Source organism: Lates calcarifer, linkage group LG1, assembly GCF_001640805.2.
Source record: "Lates calcarifer isolate ASB-BC8 linkage group LG1, TLL_Latcal_v3, whole genome shotgun sequence".
Lineage (NCBI taxonomy): Eukaryota > Metazoa > Chordata > Actinopteri > Centropomidae > Lates > Lates calcarifer.
The window spans coordinates 13,764,513-13,783,197 of NC_066833.1; the positions used below are offsets into that span (position 1 = coordinate 13,764,513).

Consider the following 18,685-nt stretch of genomic DNA (forward strand, 5'->3'; position numbering starts at 1 on the left):
GTGATTAGTGCTTTGTAAACTGATGGTCAAAATTTACTTTTTTGTAATAAATGTACATCCTATTGACACCTATGATGTATATGTAAGGTTATGTTTTTATATTAATCACAGTCATATGCCCTCTGAAATATAAAACTATATATACTATGCCAGTTTCATGCCACTTTATGCTTCCATTCACTATATTTCAGAGGGAAACATTGTTCTTAATATTGTTACTAATTAAAAATATATGTATAAAATTTATCAGATAAAATGTGATGCATTGTTATAGAATAGTATATAGAATACTTCAAATGATCAAAAATCATAATATTATAACACTGATAGGAGGCATTTTTCTGCACTGAGTGCTTTTTGAGAACTTTGAGAACATATTGTTATTAATAAATATTTTTTTCTGCTCCACATTTCTCCTCTTCATTTGTTGATGAAAAGTGATGAGATCTTTTCTCACAATTATGAGACTGTGTTTCATGATTATGGGAAAATTAGTAAGCACAAAATCTATGCCTCCAATAAAACTATCTCATAATTAAGAGACCAGTATCATATATTAAGAATATGGCAAAAACAAGTAAAAGTAATTCTGTCATCTCCTATTAAAGATATCATTATGAGATGAGTTTAAAATTATAAGACAATATTCTCATAATTGTGACACGGGGTCTCATAATGGCATAATTACAAAATCTCAGAATCTCAGTTCTCAGAAGAAAGAAATCCAGGTGATGTAATTTATTGTTATTTTTAACACTATTTTTTGAGATAATTGTAATGTAATCATTAAATATATTTTGTAACTAAATAAGATATTCTGACATAATTTTGAAATTCAAGTCTTGGTAATTGCTATTGGATGCTAGACCTTAAATAATTACAGCATTCAAGTAGGACGAGTTTTGTTCTGTTTCATTCTGGTGAATGTAACACTATACAACTATGCATTCATACAAACGGGAGAGGTACAAAAGTTCGAGCGGGTATTAGCCTTTTCGGGTGACAAAAACAAAACAAAAAAGGTTAACAAACCTTTAATTATGAAATGGAATTACTATCTTTCGAGAGCGGGATTTTTCTCTTCGAGTACTCTCAGGCCGGAGCTTCTAGAGGGGTCTTGAAGGCATCAGGAGTCTGGTGCCCCTCCTCGTTCAGATGTGTTTGGTCCTCTCTTTCGGCAGTTGGTGAGCGACGGAGGAGGAGAAGGAGGTATGGTGTCAACCAGTCGGAGGGGAGAGCAGTCGACATTCTGGGCAAAATAAGTGTCCCCGCTGGATGGGCCAGTTGGATAGCCAGATAAGCTTGTCAGATTTGGTTATCTGATTTGTTTAGGGTCAGCAAAGGGGAAAAATATGTCATATTCAGGTGTAAATCTTACTGGAAGAAGTGATGTTAAGTCAATGGTTTACCTCCCGGTCAGGTGAGTGTAGCGTAGATTCACTCCAGCTAGACTGTGGAGTGTTACCGTTAACGTCCGTTATTAGAGACGGTTTAGCTAGCTCCCGCCTTGACACAGTTGACACAAGTGACTGTAAATGCCATGTTCCATGTTCCCGTTAAATTCATCCTAACATACGCTTGACCTGCGATGAACGAGTACCGAACGGCGAATAAATATTCTGTTACCTGGCTTTCGCCAGTGTACTCAACGTCTCGTATTGGTTTGGTACCTCATCGTGTAATATCACTTTCCTTTATAGCTGTTACACAATTAACTACGAAGATTCAGCGGCGATAGTTAGTTAATCCGTTAGTTTGGTGAGCATTACAGCTGTATCGTTGACTGGAAAACAGAGGGAACCAGGATAAACCATAGTAAACCGTGTAACAGGACCACGGTGGGGAACTTTTGTTCCCAGATATGGCTTACATCGCCAACATATGTGCTCGATAAAAGGTGAACATGGCGCACAGGGAATTAATTAGTCCGTTAACATTAAACGCGTCAATGTAAACTAGTTGACGTTGTGTTTTCTGGCTACAGCTGCTGTGCCTGTCAGTCGTAAATAATCGCGTGTCCCCACTGATTCTCACCAGTAAACACCACACTTTAGTTTTCTATAGATCTTCTCATTATTCCAAGAATTTTGCTGTCTGTTTAGAACTGTTCTTTTTAGGGCTTATTTTGTATCAGTAGAGTAATTTGCCAACATTTGTTTCTCTCACTGTCAGGTCATTTAAGGTGCAGTCTGTGAACTCTGCCACCTTGGCTGTCTAGAGCATCAGTGGTTCAGAAAGGGGTATGGCCCCAGCCCTGACCAAGATCCTGAAAGATGGCCATGGCATCCACCTGTCCTCACCTCCTTCATCTGTCAGAGTGGACTCAAACAGGAGAGCTGTGCGCAGCGCTGAGCTAGAGCCTCACATGCGATTGACAGAGGACGATGACCCCCAGAAGATGTGGCTGAACCTTTCCTTGTTACCCTCTCTTGATTCCTGCCTGTCCGCGAGCCCTCTCCACGTCCCTGCCAACCCTGTGCTTTCCCCATGTTTGCAGGAGTCTGCCAGCCAGTGTGAGGCAGTGCTCCTCTCCAGCCCTGCTTCCCTCCTGAGCTTCTTGTCCTTCAATAAAGGCCTCGTAGATTCTCATCAGGTGGTCTCCATCTTACCAGGTGTACCAGACATGTTTTTAGGCCCTGTCCCTGAGCACAATAGCCAAGAGGCTTGTCTGCTGCATGGCTGCAGTACTGCTCCTGAATGTGGACCAGATGGTGTTGATGTGCATCACTCCCCTTTTACCCTTACCGGTGTTTCTCCTTTAGAGTCCCTTGGAGAGATAAAGTCCCAGGGCTTCACTCCCTTCTTTGCACCCCAACCTGCACTGATGCAGGAGAAAGCAGCGGGAGTAGGCTGTCCTCCTCCACCTTCAGTGCAGCCTTGCAGTGGCAGGGTGAACTTTCACCAGCTGGCACCCAAAGCTGTGCTGGAGAAGGCTGTGAAGCAGAAGCTCTCCAGGCAGACAGGGCTGCACAGCCGAGCTTGTAGGCTGCAGAGGAGACTGCAAGCCCTGCTTGGAGAGCATGCTTTGCTACACTGCAACCAGCAGCTGGATGGGCTGAAAAGACACTGTCATCTTGGAGATGCGTCTCATGACAGCCTGGACTCCCTACATCCTGGTTTACCACCTCCACACGTGGGTAGTAAACCCAATTTTTCTAGGCTAGAGTCGTCCACAGCCTCATCTTCTTTGACAGAGCTCAGAGAGTTCAGTCGCTTCAGCCAGGCGGTGCTGAGAGGCCTGCAGGAGGCCTTGGACTCTGAGGCCACGGCCAGCAGCAGCTCAGATGATGAGTTAGAGGAACATAAGAGTAACGGCAAAACCAAGACTTCACCTGTGTGAGTATCCAGCGAGTAAAAGTAGTTTTTATTTTCTTGCATGTCTTCTGTGCACGCTGACCAGTAAGACTAGAATTGAATCCCTGAAGTTGGCTTTTAGAGCCATGAATGTTTATTTCTGTTCACAATACAAAAGTGCAGGTGCTTTTTATGAGACATAATGGGTGTTCTCATTCTAGTGTGAGGTTAAAATAAGAAATGAAGGGACATACTGCTTGTTCCGACCACATTTCCACACAGAAAACATGGAATGGCTGGTTCTGGAGTTGTTGGTGTGCTGCTGCTGTGTTTCTTACTTTCACCTATGTGTATTTTAAAGAGTCACAGTGTGTATGTGGCTCACAGGGCTGGTTATTACAGCCAGATAATCAAGCTGCAAAGGAGAGACTTAGGAAATCCCCTGAACCACATATTTTGTGTATCAAGTTGAGGTGAATGATATCATTCCACACTGTCAAATATGAAGTTACTTGCTCGTGCCATTGTGAAAACAATAAAACCAGCGCAAAAGGCATCTGCACCATTGTCTCACTTCCAACAGATTTGTTGTGCTGTTCCAGGATTGGATTTCCAGACCCAGCTGTGGTTCATGCTGGAGTCATTGGCCTTGTTTTAACTCAGACAAGAGGGGAGTAAACAGATAGACTCTCACACTAGGTAGCCTTTCAGTGCGAGACAATGAAGGCATATAGTTCAAAAAATGTGAATTTAAGGTGAGCATATTTAGTTACTACTAAAAACATCAACAAATGTCAAGGATGACACAATAAAGACTTATTTCAGAATGACAGTGTAAGTTTTGGAAAGTCAGCTGTTGCAGTGAATGAGGTCCATTGTGCCTCTGTACTGTTAGATGCATACTTTTTTTTGGCCCTTAGCAAAGTTTACAGTGTGGTTGTCATAAGTACAAGTTTGGTCCTCCCAGCTGCAGGGAGTGTTATGACATTTTTTAGCCATGCGCACGCACACATACTTTTCTCCATCCACGCTGCAGTCATAACAGATTCAGCAGACCAGCCAGCTCTCTTTACCCAGAGGGTTGGAAATAAACACAGACATGCCAGCAAGCCTGCAACATGCCAGCCATTCTGTGCCACCGTACCTCAGCTCCTCCTCTTTCTTGTGAAAAATAATTTTTAAGTGTGCATCTGTGTAAGTGTGTGGTTTGAATGGGCAGTGCTGGTGCATTTGTCTCCTTGCTCAAAGGGAGTTGTGTTGCCTCAGATGAGGAAAAAAAGATGTAAATCTCATAGCAGTAGAAGCTTAATATTTAAAGGGAAATGTTTGGATACTTTAAAAAGGATGAGAATTTTTCGGTTATTTATGTCCGGTCAGAAAATAGTGCCCCTGACGTTTGTTGTTGTTTAATTCCTTTTAGCGTCATTGCATTTCCATGTTAACAAACTTCCTAGTCAACAATATGGGGATGTCAGTGCCTGTCAGTGGATGTCAGTGTGCCATCACTGTTTGATACAAGAGCTGTCATCACTTTTCTTCTAGGATTCAAGCTAGTGTAGTGTAGGGTGCCATTTGTTTCTTTAGTACACTACAGTTTTTCCAGGCCTCTGTTTCTTCCTGAATCAGTGCAGTAAACAGGCAGAATGTAAGCATGTTTGTTTGGTCTGTGAACTGGAATGAAAAACGGTGTTTTATGAGTGTTTTTTTATTTGGCCAGCTTCAGTCATTTTGGAAGTGTTAGCTTGCCTTTTGTCTGTGTCTGTCCTCCTCCTTTATGGAACAATGGTCTGTGCTTCATCACTAAACCTCCCCTGGGGAGATTTTATGGCAGGTTCCTGTTTGATGAGGATATCCCCATGCTGGAGACGGGACAGGTCATTGCCCTCCTTTAGAAAGTGTGGGAATAGTTGACCTTCAACAAGTATGAACTTGTAAAATAGGAATGTGGTTTGACTTTAATTTAAAACCACATGTCCGCATTGTTCAATTTCTGCACAGTAGTCCTTGACAATTAACGCTGTTGCTCATTTTTAGTTTTCAGTATGTTTGAATGTACTGTATGGGAGTCTTCTGAAAGGCTTAACGCTGGAAATTTTAACTGCTGGACACACCCAAAAACCCTAATGCTTCTGCAAGAGCCAAAAAACCCTGTTCAAACGGGAATTTGTAAGCCCAGAACTACTTGCTGGGGCTGGCCTTTCAACCGGGATTTGGCTGAGAAAAATACTTTCTCACTGTGGAGCGCAGCCAGTGGGTTGCTAGACCCTGCATTTTATTCACTGGTGTCAATATCCTCATGATAAATAGTATGTTATTTATGTATTTGCAAACTTACACACTATAACTAGTATAAAGCAACCTCTCCTGTTCCCTCCTCTCCTTCTGACTCGCCTAATGCCTGGCAAATATTCCTGGAATTTTCTCATTATACAGTTGGAAAGAGCCGCAGGGCACCCAGGTCTGGTCATTGTCTGTGGAGGAAAGACAGAGCTTACTCCTTTGCAAACAGATATCAGCTTAGGGTTGAGTGAAACTCAGTTTAGAGAGGTAGTCATTATCCAATTATATACCCCGCTATTCATCTGCAGTATATGCCTTCCTATCAACCACAAACTGGGTGTAATTGTGATCAGGGAAGTAAACAACATTTTGTGTGTGTGCAATATTAATTATAATATTAAAATAGCTACCTTGTAATACTAAATTTCTTATTGTAAAGTGTTGTGTGTGTAGCTGCTTGCTGGCTGGCCTAACCTTTCTCTGTCCTGCATCAGTGTTTGAAGTGGGGGAGTCCTTCCCTGCCCTAGCCAAGGTCCAAGTGCACTGCCATAGCAACTATTGCCCTGCTGAAGTCAGCCAACCACACACACACACACAGACACAGACACACACAGAAGATAAATGCTAACTGAACGGGCTAGTGCCATGGAAACATACTATAGACACACACCACACAAATCAACAGTGTTTTATTCTGTGGCCTAGATAAGCTTTTGTGCTTTAGCAAAATTCAACCCCCTCCCATTCTGTTAGCATGCTAAACAATTTACACGCTACTTTGCAACATGGCTGTGTAAAATAGGTCATATGTTGTCAGTGCTGCAGTACAAAGGTGTGAACTGACAAATGGTTTACTCTGTGTCTTTCAGTGTCACAGTCCTCTCTGGTGATACACATTCCTGCCAGTGATTCTCATATGCTAAACTCTTCATGAACAAACTCAAATTTCAATGGCCATATTGGGTTTTATGACTGAATTCCCTGTCCTGTCGCATTCATGACCAAATTCCAAAGCTTTATAAGGACTTTAGAATTCTTTCCTTGTGAGGTTGGATCAGGGTCTAAAGCTTTCAACAAAAATGAATAAAATATTTTATAATACTGTTACATGGTTGTAACTGTCCTCCTTTCCTATCCACCATCCTACTCTTCCTAGCAACAGCAGCAGCTGTGAGAGGCGATGGCTGGAAGAGAGAGCGGAGCTGGGCAGCAGATGGAGCTGGTTGCAGCTGCGTCTGGCCGAGCTGGAGGGGAGGATACAACAAATGGTGGAGCTCCACAAGCACATCCACTCTTCCAAAGTAAAACAATACTCCTCTGTATCCACCTCAGTGAAGGGCAGTTTACATAATGTGCCAACTGGCAGACATCAGGAGCACTTGCATATGTTTTTTTTGTCAGGTCTTCATACATGGGATTAGTTTTACGTAAGGCTCTGTCAACTAATTGTATCTGGTCAGCCAACTTTCTTTCGCTCTCTGCCTTTAAATAATAATCCATATGAAGAAATCCTGGAAATGTACAAATTCATCACAAGAATCCAAAAATTAAAAATAGTCCAGCTGTGTTTTTAAACCTTTGACTAAAGTAATCTGTGTGTGTCTGTGTTTTTGTGTCTATCCAAGGGTGGTGTGGTGCTTGCAGAGTCCCAGCCACTGACGGACAGGCAGATTCAGCAGACCCTGCTGAGGGAAATGACGGGGTTATCCTGCACAGCCTCAGATGCTGATGCTGAACCCTGCAGCCCCATACGCCTTCTGCATAACATAGAGAGACAGGTAGGAGGGTGGGACTAGGGCCTATGATAGGGGTTGTGTGAAGAGTTTAGAGCCAAGAGGATTCCAGCAGCATTGTCCTGCTCCACTGATGTACCTCAGCTAGGTTGTGTTGATCTCAGGTTGATTTCCATTTCCAATTTCCATCAGTCAATATCGGTAATTATCACGATAAATATAAAATCATTATTTCTTTATAGTTTGAAGGCTGATTTTAGCTCCTGAGTGAAAGTTGAAGAAAGCAGACGGGTAATAATAGTTTTAAACTATTCTCTATGGCCAGAACATGACAAACACTTCTCAGATCAGAGGTAGAACATTCAAAGCAATTGTTATCATAAAATCTAACCTTCCTAATCTGAAAACATGATTGGCAGCAGGCTACATCAAGCTGCAGTGAAACATCTGAATGAAAGGTTAAAAATAATCCACAATAATCCTTTAATGCTGAACCAGGTCATTTTGCACTTGGGTAGCATGAATGAATAGCAGAGGTGCCTGAATAAGATTAGAATTCTGCTAGAAAATTCTGTACTGTGTACTTTGATGCTTTGAAACATCTCACATCACACTCATGTTTATGTGATCTGTCTTTTATCACTTACTGTATACCAAACAATATCAAGGAGCCTCCATCTTTGCTTAGATGGCGTGCTTACAGCTCACTGCTGTTTCTGCTCAGAAGACAGATTGTATTTCACACTCTGGTTTCAGTTTGTCACTTTTGAAATGCATCATTTGGAACATGTCTTCATTACAGAGTGCCCAGCTTAACCAGATCGTCAACAGTCTGATGCCTCCTCTCAGCTTTTCGCCGCTCTCAAAACAAGCACAGACGTGTAAAGTCAAGGGAACCTTCACAAGGTAGAGAACACACCTGTTGGAAGTGTGGAACACCTTTGTTGTATAATAATAATTAGACTTAGATTATTGGGACTCATAAACTCATACCAGATTCAATTAGACACTCTTAGTCTTTATTGGGAGAAACAGATTGAAGGACAAGGTAGTAATAGCTGCATTTGCAGTAAAATACAAAAATACATAAATACAAAAGGGAGGAACTTTTATTGATTAAGTTTTGCCCATTGTCTCTTCCAGCTTAGGCTATAGGATAAGTTATGAAGGCTGAGACCATGTTCACCATTTGTAATATAACCCAGTAACTCGACTTGAATCATCCCTTCATGTCTTTTCTTCCTGCTGCCTTTTTAACTCACTGTCTGGCTGGCTGTAGTGCTTGTGATCTTAACATGAATCATAGCCCTGACATTTACATGACCTCATCTGATCTCGTCCCTGCAGTGGTCAGAACGGAGGTGATGTTTTTGTGCCGGGGAGCTCTAAGAGAAGCAGACTGTCAATCAGGAGGTCTTTCAAGGCTGATATGTCACGTGTTTGTGCCCGAACCCGACCCTTGGTCACCTACCACAAACCCAGACTCTTTGCTCTCAGCATCTGTAAACCCAGTGGTCTACAGGTAGGCCACATACATTCTCCTCCATTCCCCGGTCTACTTCTCAGTTCTAACTATATGCTGTTGATTGATTGAAATCCCATTTTGAGTTTCATAATGAAGGTTGAAAAACTGATGAAAGTGTGACAGTGTTGTGAACAGATTCCTTAATTTATTATATTTAAATTACTTACTTATGTCAAATGTGACTTCAAAGCAGTTTCTCTTTGTCACGCTTCACTGATAGAGTGCCATATCACGTAGGTAGTTCCTCAAATTAAATAGGAATCAATGTTTAAAGCCCCACACCTGCTTTTAATTAAACAATAATATCTCTTGGATTTGCTTCAAATAAACAAATGCATGGGATTATTTTAAAGCTCTAGCCTTTATTTAGCCAGGGGACACTGCATAGTGCTATGCTCTGCCAGTAAAACCAGGGGGTAGTGATAGTGTGCTTTGTCAAGTGGTTGAAAATGCCATTATAGTTCTTGTGATATCTTTATGTTTAAATTGACAGTGGATCAAATGAGTGAATGTAATGTAAAAGTGGTTGCTCTCAACGACAAACCTACAGTGATGCCAAAACGTCTTACAGAACATTTTACTGTCTTTCAGCTCATTGTTTTGGTTTTCAGCCCAGCACACTCTCCGGCTGCAGCCAGCAGCACGTATACAGAGATGTGAACGTCCACTGAGATGTCCAATGTCTGAATATTTGTAGAGGTTCAACATCTTGCTGAACACTACGTTTTTCTGAATGGCATAGAGCCCAGAGCAGTTACAGCCACTATTATAAGCGGCGGCGTCGAGCCACCACTATTGTGATATTGTCAGATGATAAGGAGAGTCTTTAACAGCTTAATTTCTTTAATCAGAGTGCTCAAGCAGAGAGCAGCTTCCTTAAAACCTTATGACTCGTGCCCCAACAAAGCAAATAGAGAGCCAAGTTAATACTGTAGAAAATGAAATTCTGTGTCCCGACAAGTCAAGTCAAGTCAAGTCAAATTTTATTTATATAGCGCCAATTCACAACAGAAGTTATCTCGAGGCACTGTACATATAGAGCAGGTCTAGACCGTACTCTTTATCTTATAAGATTTACAGAGAAAAACCCAACAGATCCCACCATGAGCAAGCACTAGGCGACTGTGGCAAGGAAAAACTTCCTTTTAAGAGGCAGAAACCTCGAGCAGAACCGGACTCAAGGTGGGCGGCCATCTGCCTCGACCGGTTGGGTTTAGACAGAAAGAGAGGGGGGTGGGGGAATAGGGTAGGAGAAAGACAACAAGGCCCTATTTATTGTTAGTATCACACAGTAAATAATTGTCTCTTTCTCTTCTGTCTTTCTTGTGCTACAGGACCCGCAGAAGTCCATGTCCACCCTCTCGTCTTCTCTCTCATCATCTTCCTGTTCATGTTGCTCTTCTTGTGATCCTGTAGTCCTGTGTTCTGATCCTGACTGCAGCTCCAGCTTGGCCCCATCCTCCAGGAAACAGAGCTCCAGACCTCACACTGTGTTGTCTTGTTCATTTGGTAGGAGAAATGTTAACATAGCAAAGTGAAAAGGTTTAAAGTTTGATTTAAATGTGTAGGTATTTTTTGTGTTTTTTTTGGGGGGGGTGTAATGTTGACTTATCTAACGTTTTCTGATGGTAGACCTTCTCTGAAGTGCAACACTCACTGGCCATATTATATTTGTCATTTCAAATACAATTGATGCTTTTCTGGATTGCTGATAGATTCTGGGAGAGGACAACTGTGTGTGTTGATGTGTTGACATGCATTCAGATGATGCCAGTATGTGGGCTTACAGACAAACAATGGATGTGGGTACTTTGACTTTTGTCATGTGTGTTGCCCCTGAGTGCATGCTTGCATTTAGAAACGTGCTTAGTAAATGACAAAAATATTTCTTTCAGTTGTATCATTTTGATGAACTTAACATCATGTCCTCTCCATCCAGATACTTCTCTGTCCCACCACTTAAAGAGACACCTAGCCAGAGAGGAATGGTCCCAAAGGCCTTTAGTTATCAATGCCCAATCTCCCACTCCAGCACACTACAACAGACGCAGCTCCACACCACTGCACAACAGTAAGATCCTGCCCTTTACCAGCATTGATTACATTTCTCTCTGACCTCCTATTTTGCTTTGGTCTACTCTATTTTGCTTTACTTGGTAAAACTTTTGAAACTGATTGGTAGTGTGAAGTGTACATTTTTACTGGCAGAGTAGAGCACATTAGCCGTGCCATGTAACACCTCATTGATCCAGTATGTTTAAATGCAGCTTGTGAGTGGGGCCAGAGCCTGACTGTAGCCTGCTGTGTTGACATTATAATGAACCAATGAGCAGTATGACAAGGAGACAGGGGTGCTGCTGAAAAGACTGCACCTGCATTTTTGTTCTCATTACTCATCATCAGTAGATAGCAGCCTTAATGACTTTTGATCCACTTCACTTTGCTTTGGTGGAGCTCCAGTGAGGCCTCTGTCTGAGGTTGGTTGTATTTTAATGTTAAAACACAGTCAACACTATTTGGAGCTTCACAGTGAAAACCCTCCAGTGGTGCCTTGTATTAGAATTACAGTAGCTATATTAGTAGGCATTTCCAATTTTGTTAAGGCATAGCATAGAATATATAATATATATATGATAATAATATATATGTACTAAATTTATTTTTACATTCAAGTTATCGTTAACATATATTTGTGAAAATATATATATTATATTGTATTATTAACCTAATTTAGACATGAATAGTTTGTTTGCATTCAGTGAAAAAAATGGCTGCTTCAAAGTCTGCTGCTGATGTCTGCTTGTTATCTCCCTGTGGACGGTTTAATTGGTTGTCAGATATCAGATATCCCACTGGGTCTGTATGAGGCTTCCAACTGTGCAGTAGATGGAAATTAAGTAATTTGATATTTCAACACTGTCAATCAATATGTGTTTTTGCATATATTTGTCCAAAACTAATTAATGATCATTAGCCTCTGCATTTACACACCTATGGCAGCTATGACCTAGGGCTGCACGACTCCAGAAAAAAAGAGAATCATGATTTTCTAGGTTAGAATTGAGATTGTGACTCTCTCACAATTTTTTTTCAATGTTTATTGCACTCATTCACTCATTTACTCTATTGTTGATGTCTGTATTTGGGCAACAAGGATTTCCTGCTGACTTTCTCCAGGCCTTTGTCATATTGCAGTTTGTGGTGATGTTTACGGTGATTGTATAGATGAGCTGTTACCCTTTGCTGTGCTGCTACTGTGGCAAAACACTGCTTGCAAGCAGGGCAGCTTATACCATAAGAACGATATGATGGAAAATATTAATGGTTTTGAAATCTTGACTTTTTCATAGACTTTTTCAAACTATAGTATACCTTGAAACCGGTAACTGGCCCATGCTTTGTCCTAACATAACTTCTGGCCTCACACTCTTATTAGCTGGTGTTACTCTCTCACTCTCAATAGGTTTATTTCTGTTTGTTCATCTCTGAATCATATGGAGTAACAGAGCATTTTCATTGCTGAGGGAGAAGGTAGGAACCTTTGTTTTGATACAACTAGTGTCCCTAATGGAAACACAGCAGAATCGTTGTCATTTACAAATAAGATCGTATTGAGCTATGAATCGAGATAGCGATTTTAATACGATTGATCGTGCAGGGTTTCAAATGGCCTTTGCTCATGTTGTTGTCCACAATGTAGACTGAGGAACCAAAACTACCCAATGACCGGTTGATTTTAGAATTTTTTCTATTTTCCAGGTATGGTTGACTAAACTGTTTTCCTGTTTGTGTTAAATACCAAGGTGAATGGAAAAAGAGACAAGAAATGATGTAGTGGAACAAGGGAGAGACTTAAGAAGGAGACACAAAGGAGGGTGATTGAAAATGGATGAACACATCACTCACCCACCACTCTGTCGATTTCCTGTCAGCTTGAATGCTTATTTTCCTTTGTCAAGAGCTCAAGAAGGAGACAACCTGTGAAGTAAACATCATCTAAAATAATAGCCTAGCACCCAGCATCAAACCTTTAAATCATATCTGATCATAGCTAAAATATAATGTGATTACATCAACACTCAAAGCAAGCAGGAGATAGAAATATGGGAAAATGACATCGAGAATAATGAACTACCATAGCTGATAACTGTTTTTTACAGTGTAAGAATAGAGAGCACAGGAACAACAGAAATTATGTACTTTATTATGAAAGGTGGATTTTGAGCATCAGTGGATTAATTCCTGCCTCTTGTTTCTTCATTACCTCTGTCTCTCTCCTTCTTTTCTTCTAATGAAATCTGTTGGAGTGCTGTGAAAAAAAAAAAAGAGGTTAAATATTTTTACATTTGACTGGTACGTTATTTGCACTAAGAGTGCTGTAAATAAAACAGGTGGTGTGATCTGAAAGCTGAGAGGCAGCCTCTTGCCAAAATAATAAGACTCATGATTGAGGATTAGCTTTTGTACACTTTGTACACCAAAGCCTCAAATCTCTGAGGAACAGAAGACTAGTCTTCTGAGGAACAGAAGACTAGGAATGATAGGAAATTCCTGTAGTGTATTAATTCAGTTTGTATTTGTCATTTGTCTTTCTTTGTCATTGCAGGTCACAAATACAAGCAGCATGCAAGGCATCATAAAAGCAGAGTTATGGGTCTGTCACCTATAATGATGGCAGGCTCCACTCAGAGTCAACACAGAAAAGCCAATCAGAGGAAAAGGAAGAGAAGACACATCCACAGGCTGAGAGAAGGTGTGTGTATACAGTGAATGTTCACACTGCATTGCAAGTATGCACTAAATCAGTGTGTGACACAGTGTCACTAGTTTAGTATAGTATAGTGTGTTAGGTGTTTTAACACTGCAGTAAACTGTTTTGAACATAAAATGAGAGGTGTACTGTTTCATGATCAGTCACCTGAAAATGATTTGTAAATAGCACTATTTATATTTTGTTTGTGTGCATCATGCTATGTGTCTAAGAGTTAGATGGTGCACTGGAGAACATTTACCAGGCATATTGATAGTTTTGGTTTTATTACATGTGGCTTATTTCAGTGTCTGGGTTAGAATTAGGGATGGGGTTAGAAGTGGGGTCAGGGCTGAGTTGAATTCTGGTTTAAAGGGAGATCAGGGTATCATTACACCAAACCTATATAGATAATCAGTGACACTTTGTTTAACATCAAGCAGCAAAACAATTGAGCACCTCTTATTATTTAAGGTTTTGTTTATGACACAGTGTCAGTTACAGAACTAGTCTGATATGTATGTGTATGTGTGTTTGTGTACCTAGATGAGGAGGATGTCCTGTACCGGCTCTGTGAGCTAGAGGAAAGTTCAGATGATGTGCTGGAGGAGAGCTACACACAGGTTTCACGCAAGCAGGCTTCTCAAGTAACAAATACATCTTTTTACTTCTATACAATTTATGCTAATTGATTTACATGCTTGGAATAAATGTATTTGTTTATGCACGTATGTTCTGTTAGGATATTATGATAATGGATAATTACATATAAAGCATCTCTTTAGCTTTATTCTTGCGTCAGACATGACAGGTGACTTTGTGTGTTAAGTTACATAAATTACCTATGGACCAGTATTGAATGGTTTTTTGTGTTACCATCAGGGCACAGTTATTTTAACCCAAATGTAAAATCTGTCAAAGATTACAGTGGTAGGCAGAAACTTCTAACTTGATAATACTGCTCTCTTCTCAATTATAAATCTATTTGGGATCACAGGATTTAGTGTTGGATAGAAATAAAATGTCTGAAGTTATATATTTACTTCAAATCAAACACACTCAAAAGATAAACACTGTGTAACATAGAAACACATGCATCACTTAAAATGTACATGTGTTAAATGTGAAAAAGCTGGTCAATCTAGAGTGATCATGGCAACCTGATGATGTGGAATGACTTAGAATGTGTGACCATCTCTGAATCATTGGTGTGAAATGTCACATTGCTCTTACTTCAGCTAGGCTATGTTTCCTTTTAGGGCTCTGTTCGCAAACGCCAGGGAGAGAGTGTGTACAACATCAACAACATTGTCATCCCCATGTCAATGGCTAAAGTGGAAAAATTGCAGTACAAAGACATCCTCACACCCAGGTATGGAATAAAACTGCCTCTAAAGACAGCAGAGAATTCTTAAGGTCCTCTTTGTAGTATGGCTCACAATCTAAAAACAATGGTCAGACTCACAGTACATGACGTTTGCAGTTGGTTTTATAATACTTAACAATTTGTAATTTGTATTTAAAATTGTATAATTGTTTTTCCATGGAATTATTTTCCCCAGTTTTCAGATTTACATCTAATTTGTGATACTATTGCTATAAATAAACAGTATACTCTTACTTCTTGAAAAATTAAAAAGAAAGTGTACTCACACTGTTCATTATTGTTATCATTCTTTTTTTGCAGGTGGCGAGTGGTGTCCACCAAGTCTCTGATAGAGAATGAGGAGGGGCAGGTAATGTCTCATTCCTTTGGACATGAGCACTTTATATTCATTCTTGATGAAAATATTTTTGTCATCCCCCTGCGTTTTTTTTATGTTGTGTGCAGGTTGAGGATCTCAGCGATGAAGTCTTTACTCGGAGACACATGACTTTTGAGCAAAGAGAGAAATTGCGCTGGCCATCCTGGGGAAAGAGGAAATGCTGCAGGCGTCCTACACGGTGGGCACACACTTTCACACACACAGGCTCACAGATGCAGCACTGACCATTGATTTGAGTAGTGCTACAATATGTGACACCAAAATGCATGGTATTCTACATGCGTCAGGTGGGCTGGCTTTGTTAAACATCAGAAATGATGTGGAACGTTTGTTATATTTAATGCTCATCAGAAGATGAGAACAAAGAGATGTATCTGACAGTTGGAAATCCTGAACTCAGTGTGCTGACTGTGCAGTGCAGCTGTTGCAGAGTTGGTTTGTTCATCTCTGTGCATGTAAAAATAACCCGTGTGAAAGTGGAATGTTGAGAAATCTCTCTGCAAAGTTTCATGGGGTATGCTTGTTTTTTCATTCCAGATCTGGCAGCAGGCTGTCAGGCAGTGGAGGCGGGATGTGCACATCAGGAGAGGAGAGCTCTGTGGAATGGAGTGGTGCTCAGCTTGATACTGAAGAACAGCCAAGCTCAGAGGAGTGGCTGGTAAGATCAAAAGCAACGCAGCTGAAACCCTAAATCCCCCAAACAAACTTTTGAATATTAGAGGAGGATGATCCAGGTGACATAGGAGGGAACCTGCCAGTTATTTATGACATTATGGGCTTTTTATTACAATTTGACTATTCTTACGCCTTTAAACACTAAGGGACTGATGGATATTTTCTGTAACATTCCAGTCCAAGATAACATTGTGTTATTTGTGCTTCAACATAGAGAAAATGAGTATAGAGTGGCATAAAATGTGCTGCAGACTATTCAGTAATCTTTCCCCTTGCTATTGTGTGAGTTAAAAATCCTAGATGATTCTTGAGAACCCACACAGACACTTGTCTCTCCACTCTTTCTTCAGTTGATGATGCTCTGATTGCAGTGCTCTCTATCTTTTTGCTTTGATTAGAGAAGGAATGAGTCGCTACTAAGCCAGACGTCCTAATCAACCTTCTCCACACCACAAATTTCCCCTACTTCACTGCTCACTTGCTTTTTTGTGTGCTCCAGCACCCATACAAACCCCTGATTAAAGCATAACCTTTGATTGTTTTTTCAAGCATCTGCATCTGAGCCATGCACACATATGATACAGCCTTCAAGGTCTAAATCCAATCTGTATATACATTATGACATTTTAAACAAATGCAAGGGTCATTACATAGTTAATGTACCTGATAAATGTGTTGCATTCTCATCTCTGTCTATACAAAGTCATACATATACTGTGTACTGCGGTTGCTGTTGTTTTGCTCAGTTACATCATATGTCCTCTCTGTCCTCTGGCAGCCTCAGACACCCTGGGAGCCACGAGTGTTTCCTTTGGGTGAAGAAGAAGAAGAAGCTCTGCTCTGTGATAGATTAGAAAACATCCCCTCAGGGCGGTCAGAGTCTGCATCTGCCTCCTCCTCATCAAAGAACTCAAACTCCCATCTCTCCTCAGCTCAGTCCTCTGGTGCTACACTGCCCTCTGGTGCACAAAGCTGGAGCATTACACCTAACTGTAGCTGAGAAGGGCAGTGCCTTGCTTCTTCATGTAAGTTGGGAAGTACTGTGAATTCCCTTTTTAATATGTTACTCATATATCCATCATCTGTTTATAGCAGGAATTATTTATTTGTGATTGGATTCCTGGTTTTGTTTTTCACAACGCACAGTTCAATCAGTAAAAAAGAATGTAAGGAATTAAACAAATAATTTTTTCATACAGTCAGTCGTTGGGTCTCAATTGAACAATGCCAACAAACAGTTTGCGATAATTATATATATGCCCTTTAAATTTTATATTTGTTGATTAAATGATTGATTGTATTATTTCTTTTCTAGATCTTCTCACGTCTGGGACCATGAGAAGAAAATATGCCCTGGGAACCTTAATCGGGAACTGAATACATTCCATGAGTATAGTGTTTTGATGTTGTTAGCTTAATACTTTGAAGCAGAAGTGTTTATTTAGTGACTGTTGTAAAGTGTAGTTTTAACTGATTACTATAGCTCCTGCCATACTTTCAGGTTTTACCTTATGAGAGGTACTGTATGTAAAGAAATATATACCAGCACAACTCCACTGTAGTCTCAGGTTTGTGGACTGTTTGTAGTTGTTACTTGATATTTATTTTCACAGTTGTCTTAAAAAATTTGTATAGAATGACTTTAGTACACACATATGTTAACTTCCACTGGATTTACTTGTGCTTTTTGATTTCATGTTTTTTTCTGATGTGATTTTGATATATATTTTTTATGAAGAATGAAAAAACCTATTAGTAAATGTAAACATTGGTAAACATAGTGGATGTCATACTTTTCTTCTACGTAAAATAGTAGAAGAAAAACTAACTATCTAACTTGCAGGTTTCCTGTAGCCTTTTGGCGGGGAGTGCAACTAGTCCAGCGAAAGGATTTCAGGAGGATTTCAGCTACTGAGTAAGCGGAAATGTAACAAGAAAAGGAGGATATATACACATAACATATACAGATTAAAAATCTGAAATGAACATATGCCATCATATGCCATTTTACACTGACGCTAATAACTTAAGTTTAAAAATGGACATGTGAAGTAAAGCATCCAGTTATCAGAAGTTTTTATTTCAGGCATGTTAAATATGTCTGCACATGTCAGTGATACAAGCTAATACTGGAAGTAAAAAACATTGTGATGTAATTTCACTGATTTAATGATGAACTATAGCTATAACCTCCATAACTGTGTATTTATGGGGGTCATAGCTTTTTAAGGCCATAGTCCCAGTGAAATAGCTCATACTTTGATCCCATATGCATAATCTCCTCTTGCAATATCCTCAACAGCTACCAGGAGGCCTAATGGACAGATGGTGGTCAAGGTCATTCTTCTCATCTACATGTATGTGTGTCAGTGGCTTTATATCAGGGATGAGAGTCTGGTGCCCAGAATTAGAAACTCAATCACATGAAATTAATTTACAGATTGTAATTATCTGATTCCAGGTCATTACGGCTGAATAGAATTTCCTCTTAAACAAGATCCCCTTCTTGATGATATTCCATTAAATGTATTTCCAGGTTTTTGGGAAACAGAACATTTACTGAGGGTAAAATTAAGTTGTGGTCTAGATATTTCAGATGCGCAGTATCAAAAAAACTGCCTGTGTATAGTGAGGTGGATTCTCCCCCTCCTTCCCTCTGCAG

At 40.2% G+C, this 18,685-nt stretch overlaps 1 protein-coding gene across 2 annotated transcripts; it reads left to right on the forward strand.

Annotated features, from left to right (window-relative positions):
• The first annotated feature begins 1,077 nt into the window (after nt 1–1,077).
• kansl1l (KAT8 regulatory NSL complex subunit 1-like) lies at nt 1,078–17,822 on the forward strand. Of its 2 annotated transcripts, none has more exons than XM_018690457.2 (16): nt 1,078–1,209; nt 2,173–3,336; nt 6,731–6,875; nt 7,200–7,352; nt 8,110–8,213; nt 8,655–8,829; nt 10,167–10,341; nt 10,772–10,903; nt 13,439–13,585; nt 14,129–14,229; nt 14,842–14,954; nt 15,270–15,318; nt 15,414–15,526; nt 15,886–16,006; nt 16,802–17,048; nt 17,339–17,822. In XM_018690457.2, exons 2-15 carry the CDS (start codon nt 2,243–2,245, stop codon nt 17,021–17,023), a joined length of 2,844 nt encoding a protein of 947 aa, XP_018545973.1. In that variant the 5' UTR covers nt 1,078–1,209; nt 2,173–2,242; the 3' UTR covers nt 17,024–17,048; nt 17,339–17,822. The 2 variants fall into 2 exon arrangements, with proteins under 2 accessions (XP_018545973.1, XP_018545974.1); XM_018690458.2 differs by lacking the exon at nt 1,078–1,209 and adding an exon at nt 1,216–1,420.
• The last annotated feature ends 863 nt before the right edge of the window (nt 17,823–18,685 follow it).

Bases quoted from the DNA above. Each gene is read 5' to 3' on its own strand.
- kansl1l (XM_018690457.2), top strand. From the start codon at position 2,243: ATGGCCCCAGCCCTGACCAAGATCCTGAAAGATGGCCATGGCATCCAC. The intron at 10,342-10,771 runs GTAGGAGAAATG...CTCTCCATCCAG, and splicing joins TGTGTTGTCTTGTTCATTTG to ATACTTCTCTGTCCCACCAC. The intron at 15,319-15,413 runs GTAATGTCTCAT...TGTTGTGTGCAG, and splicing joins TAGAGAATGAGGAGGGGCAG to GTTGAGGATCTCAGCGATGA.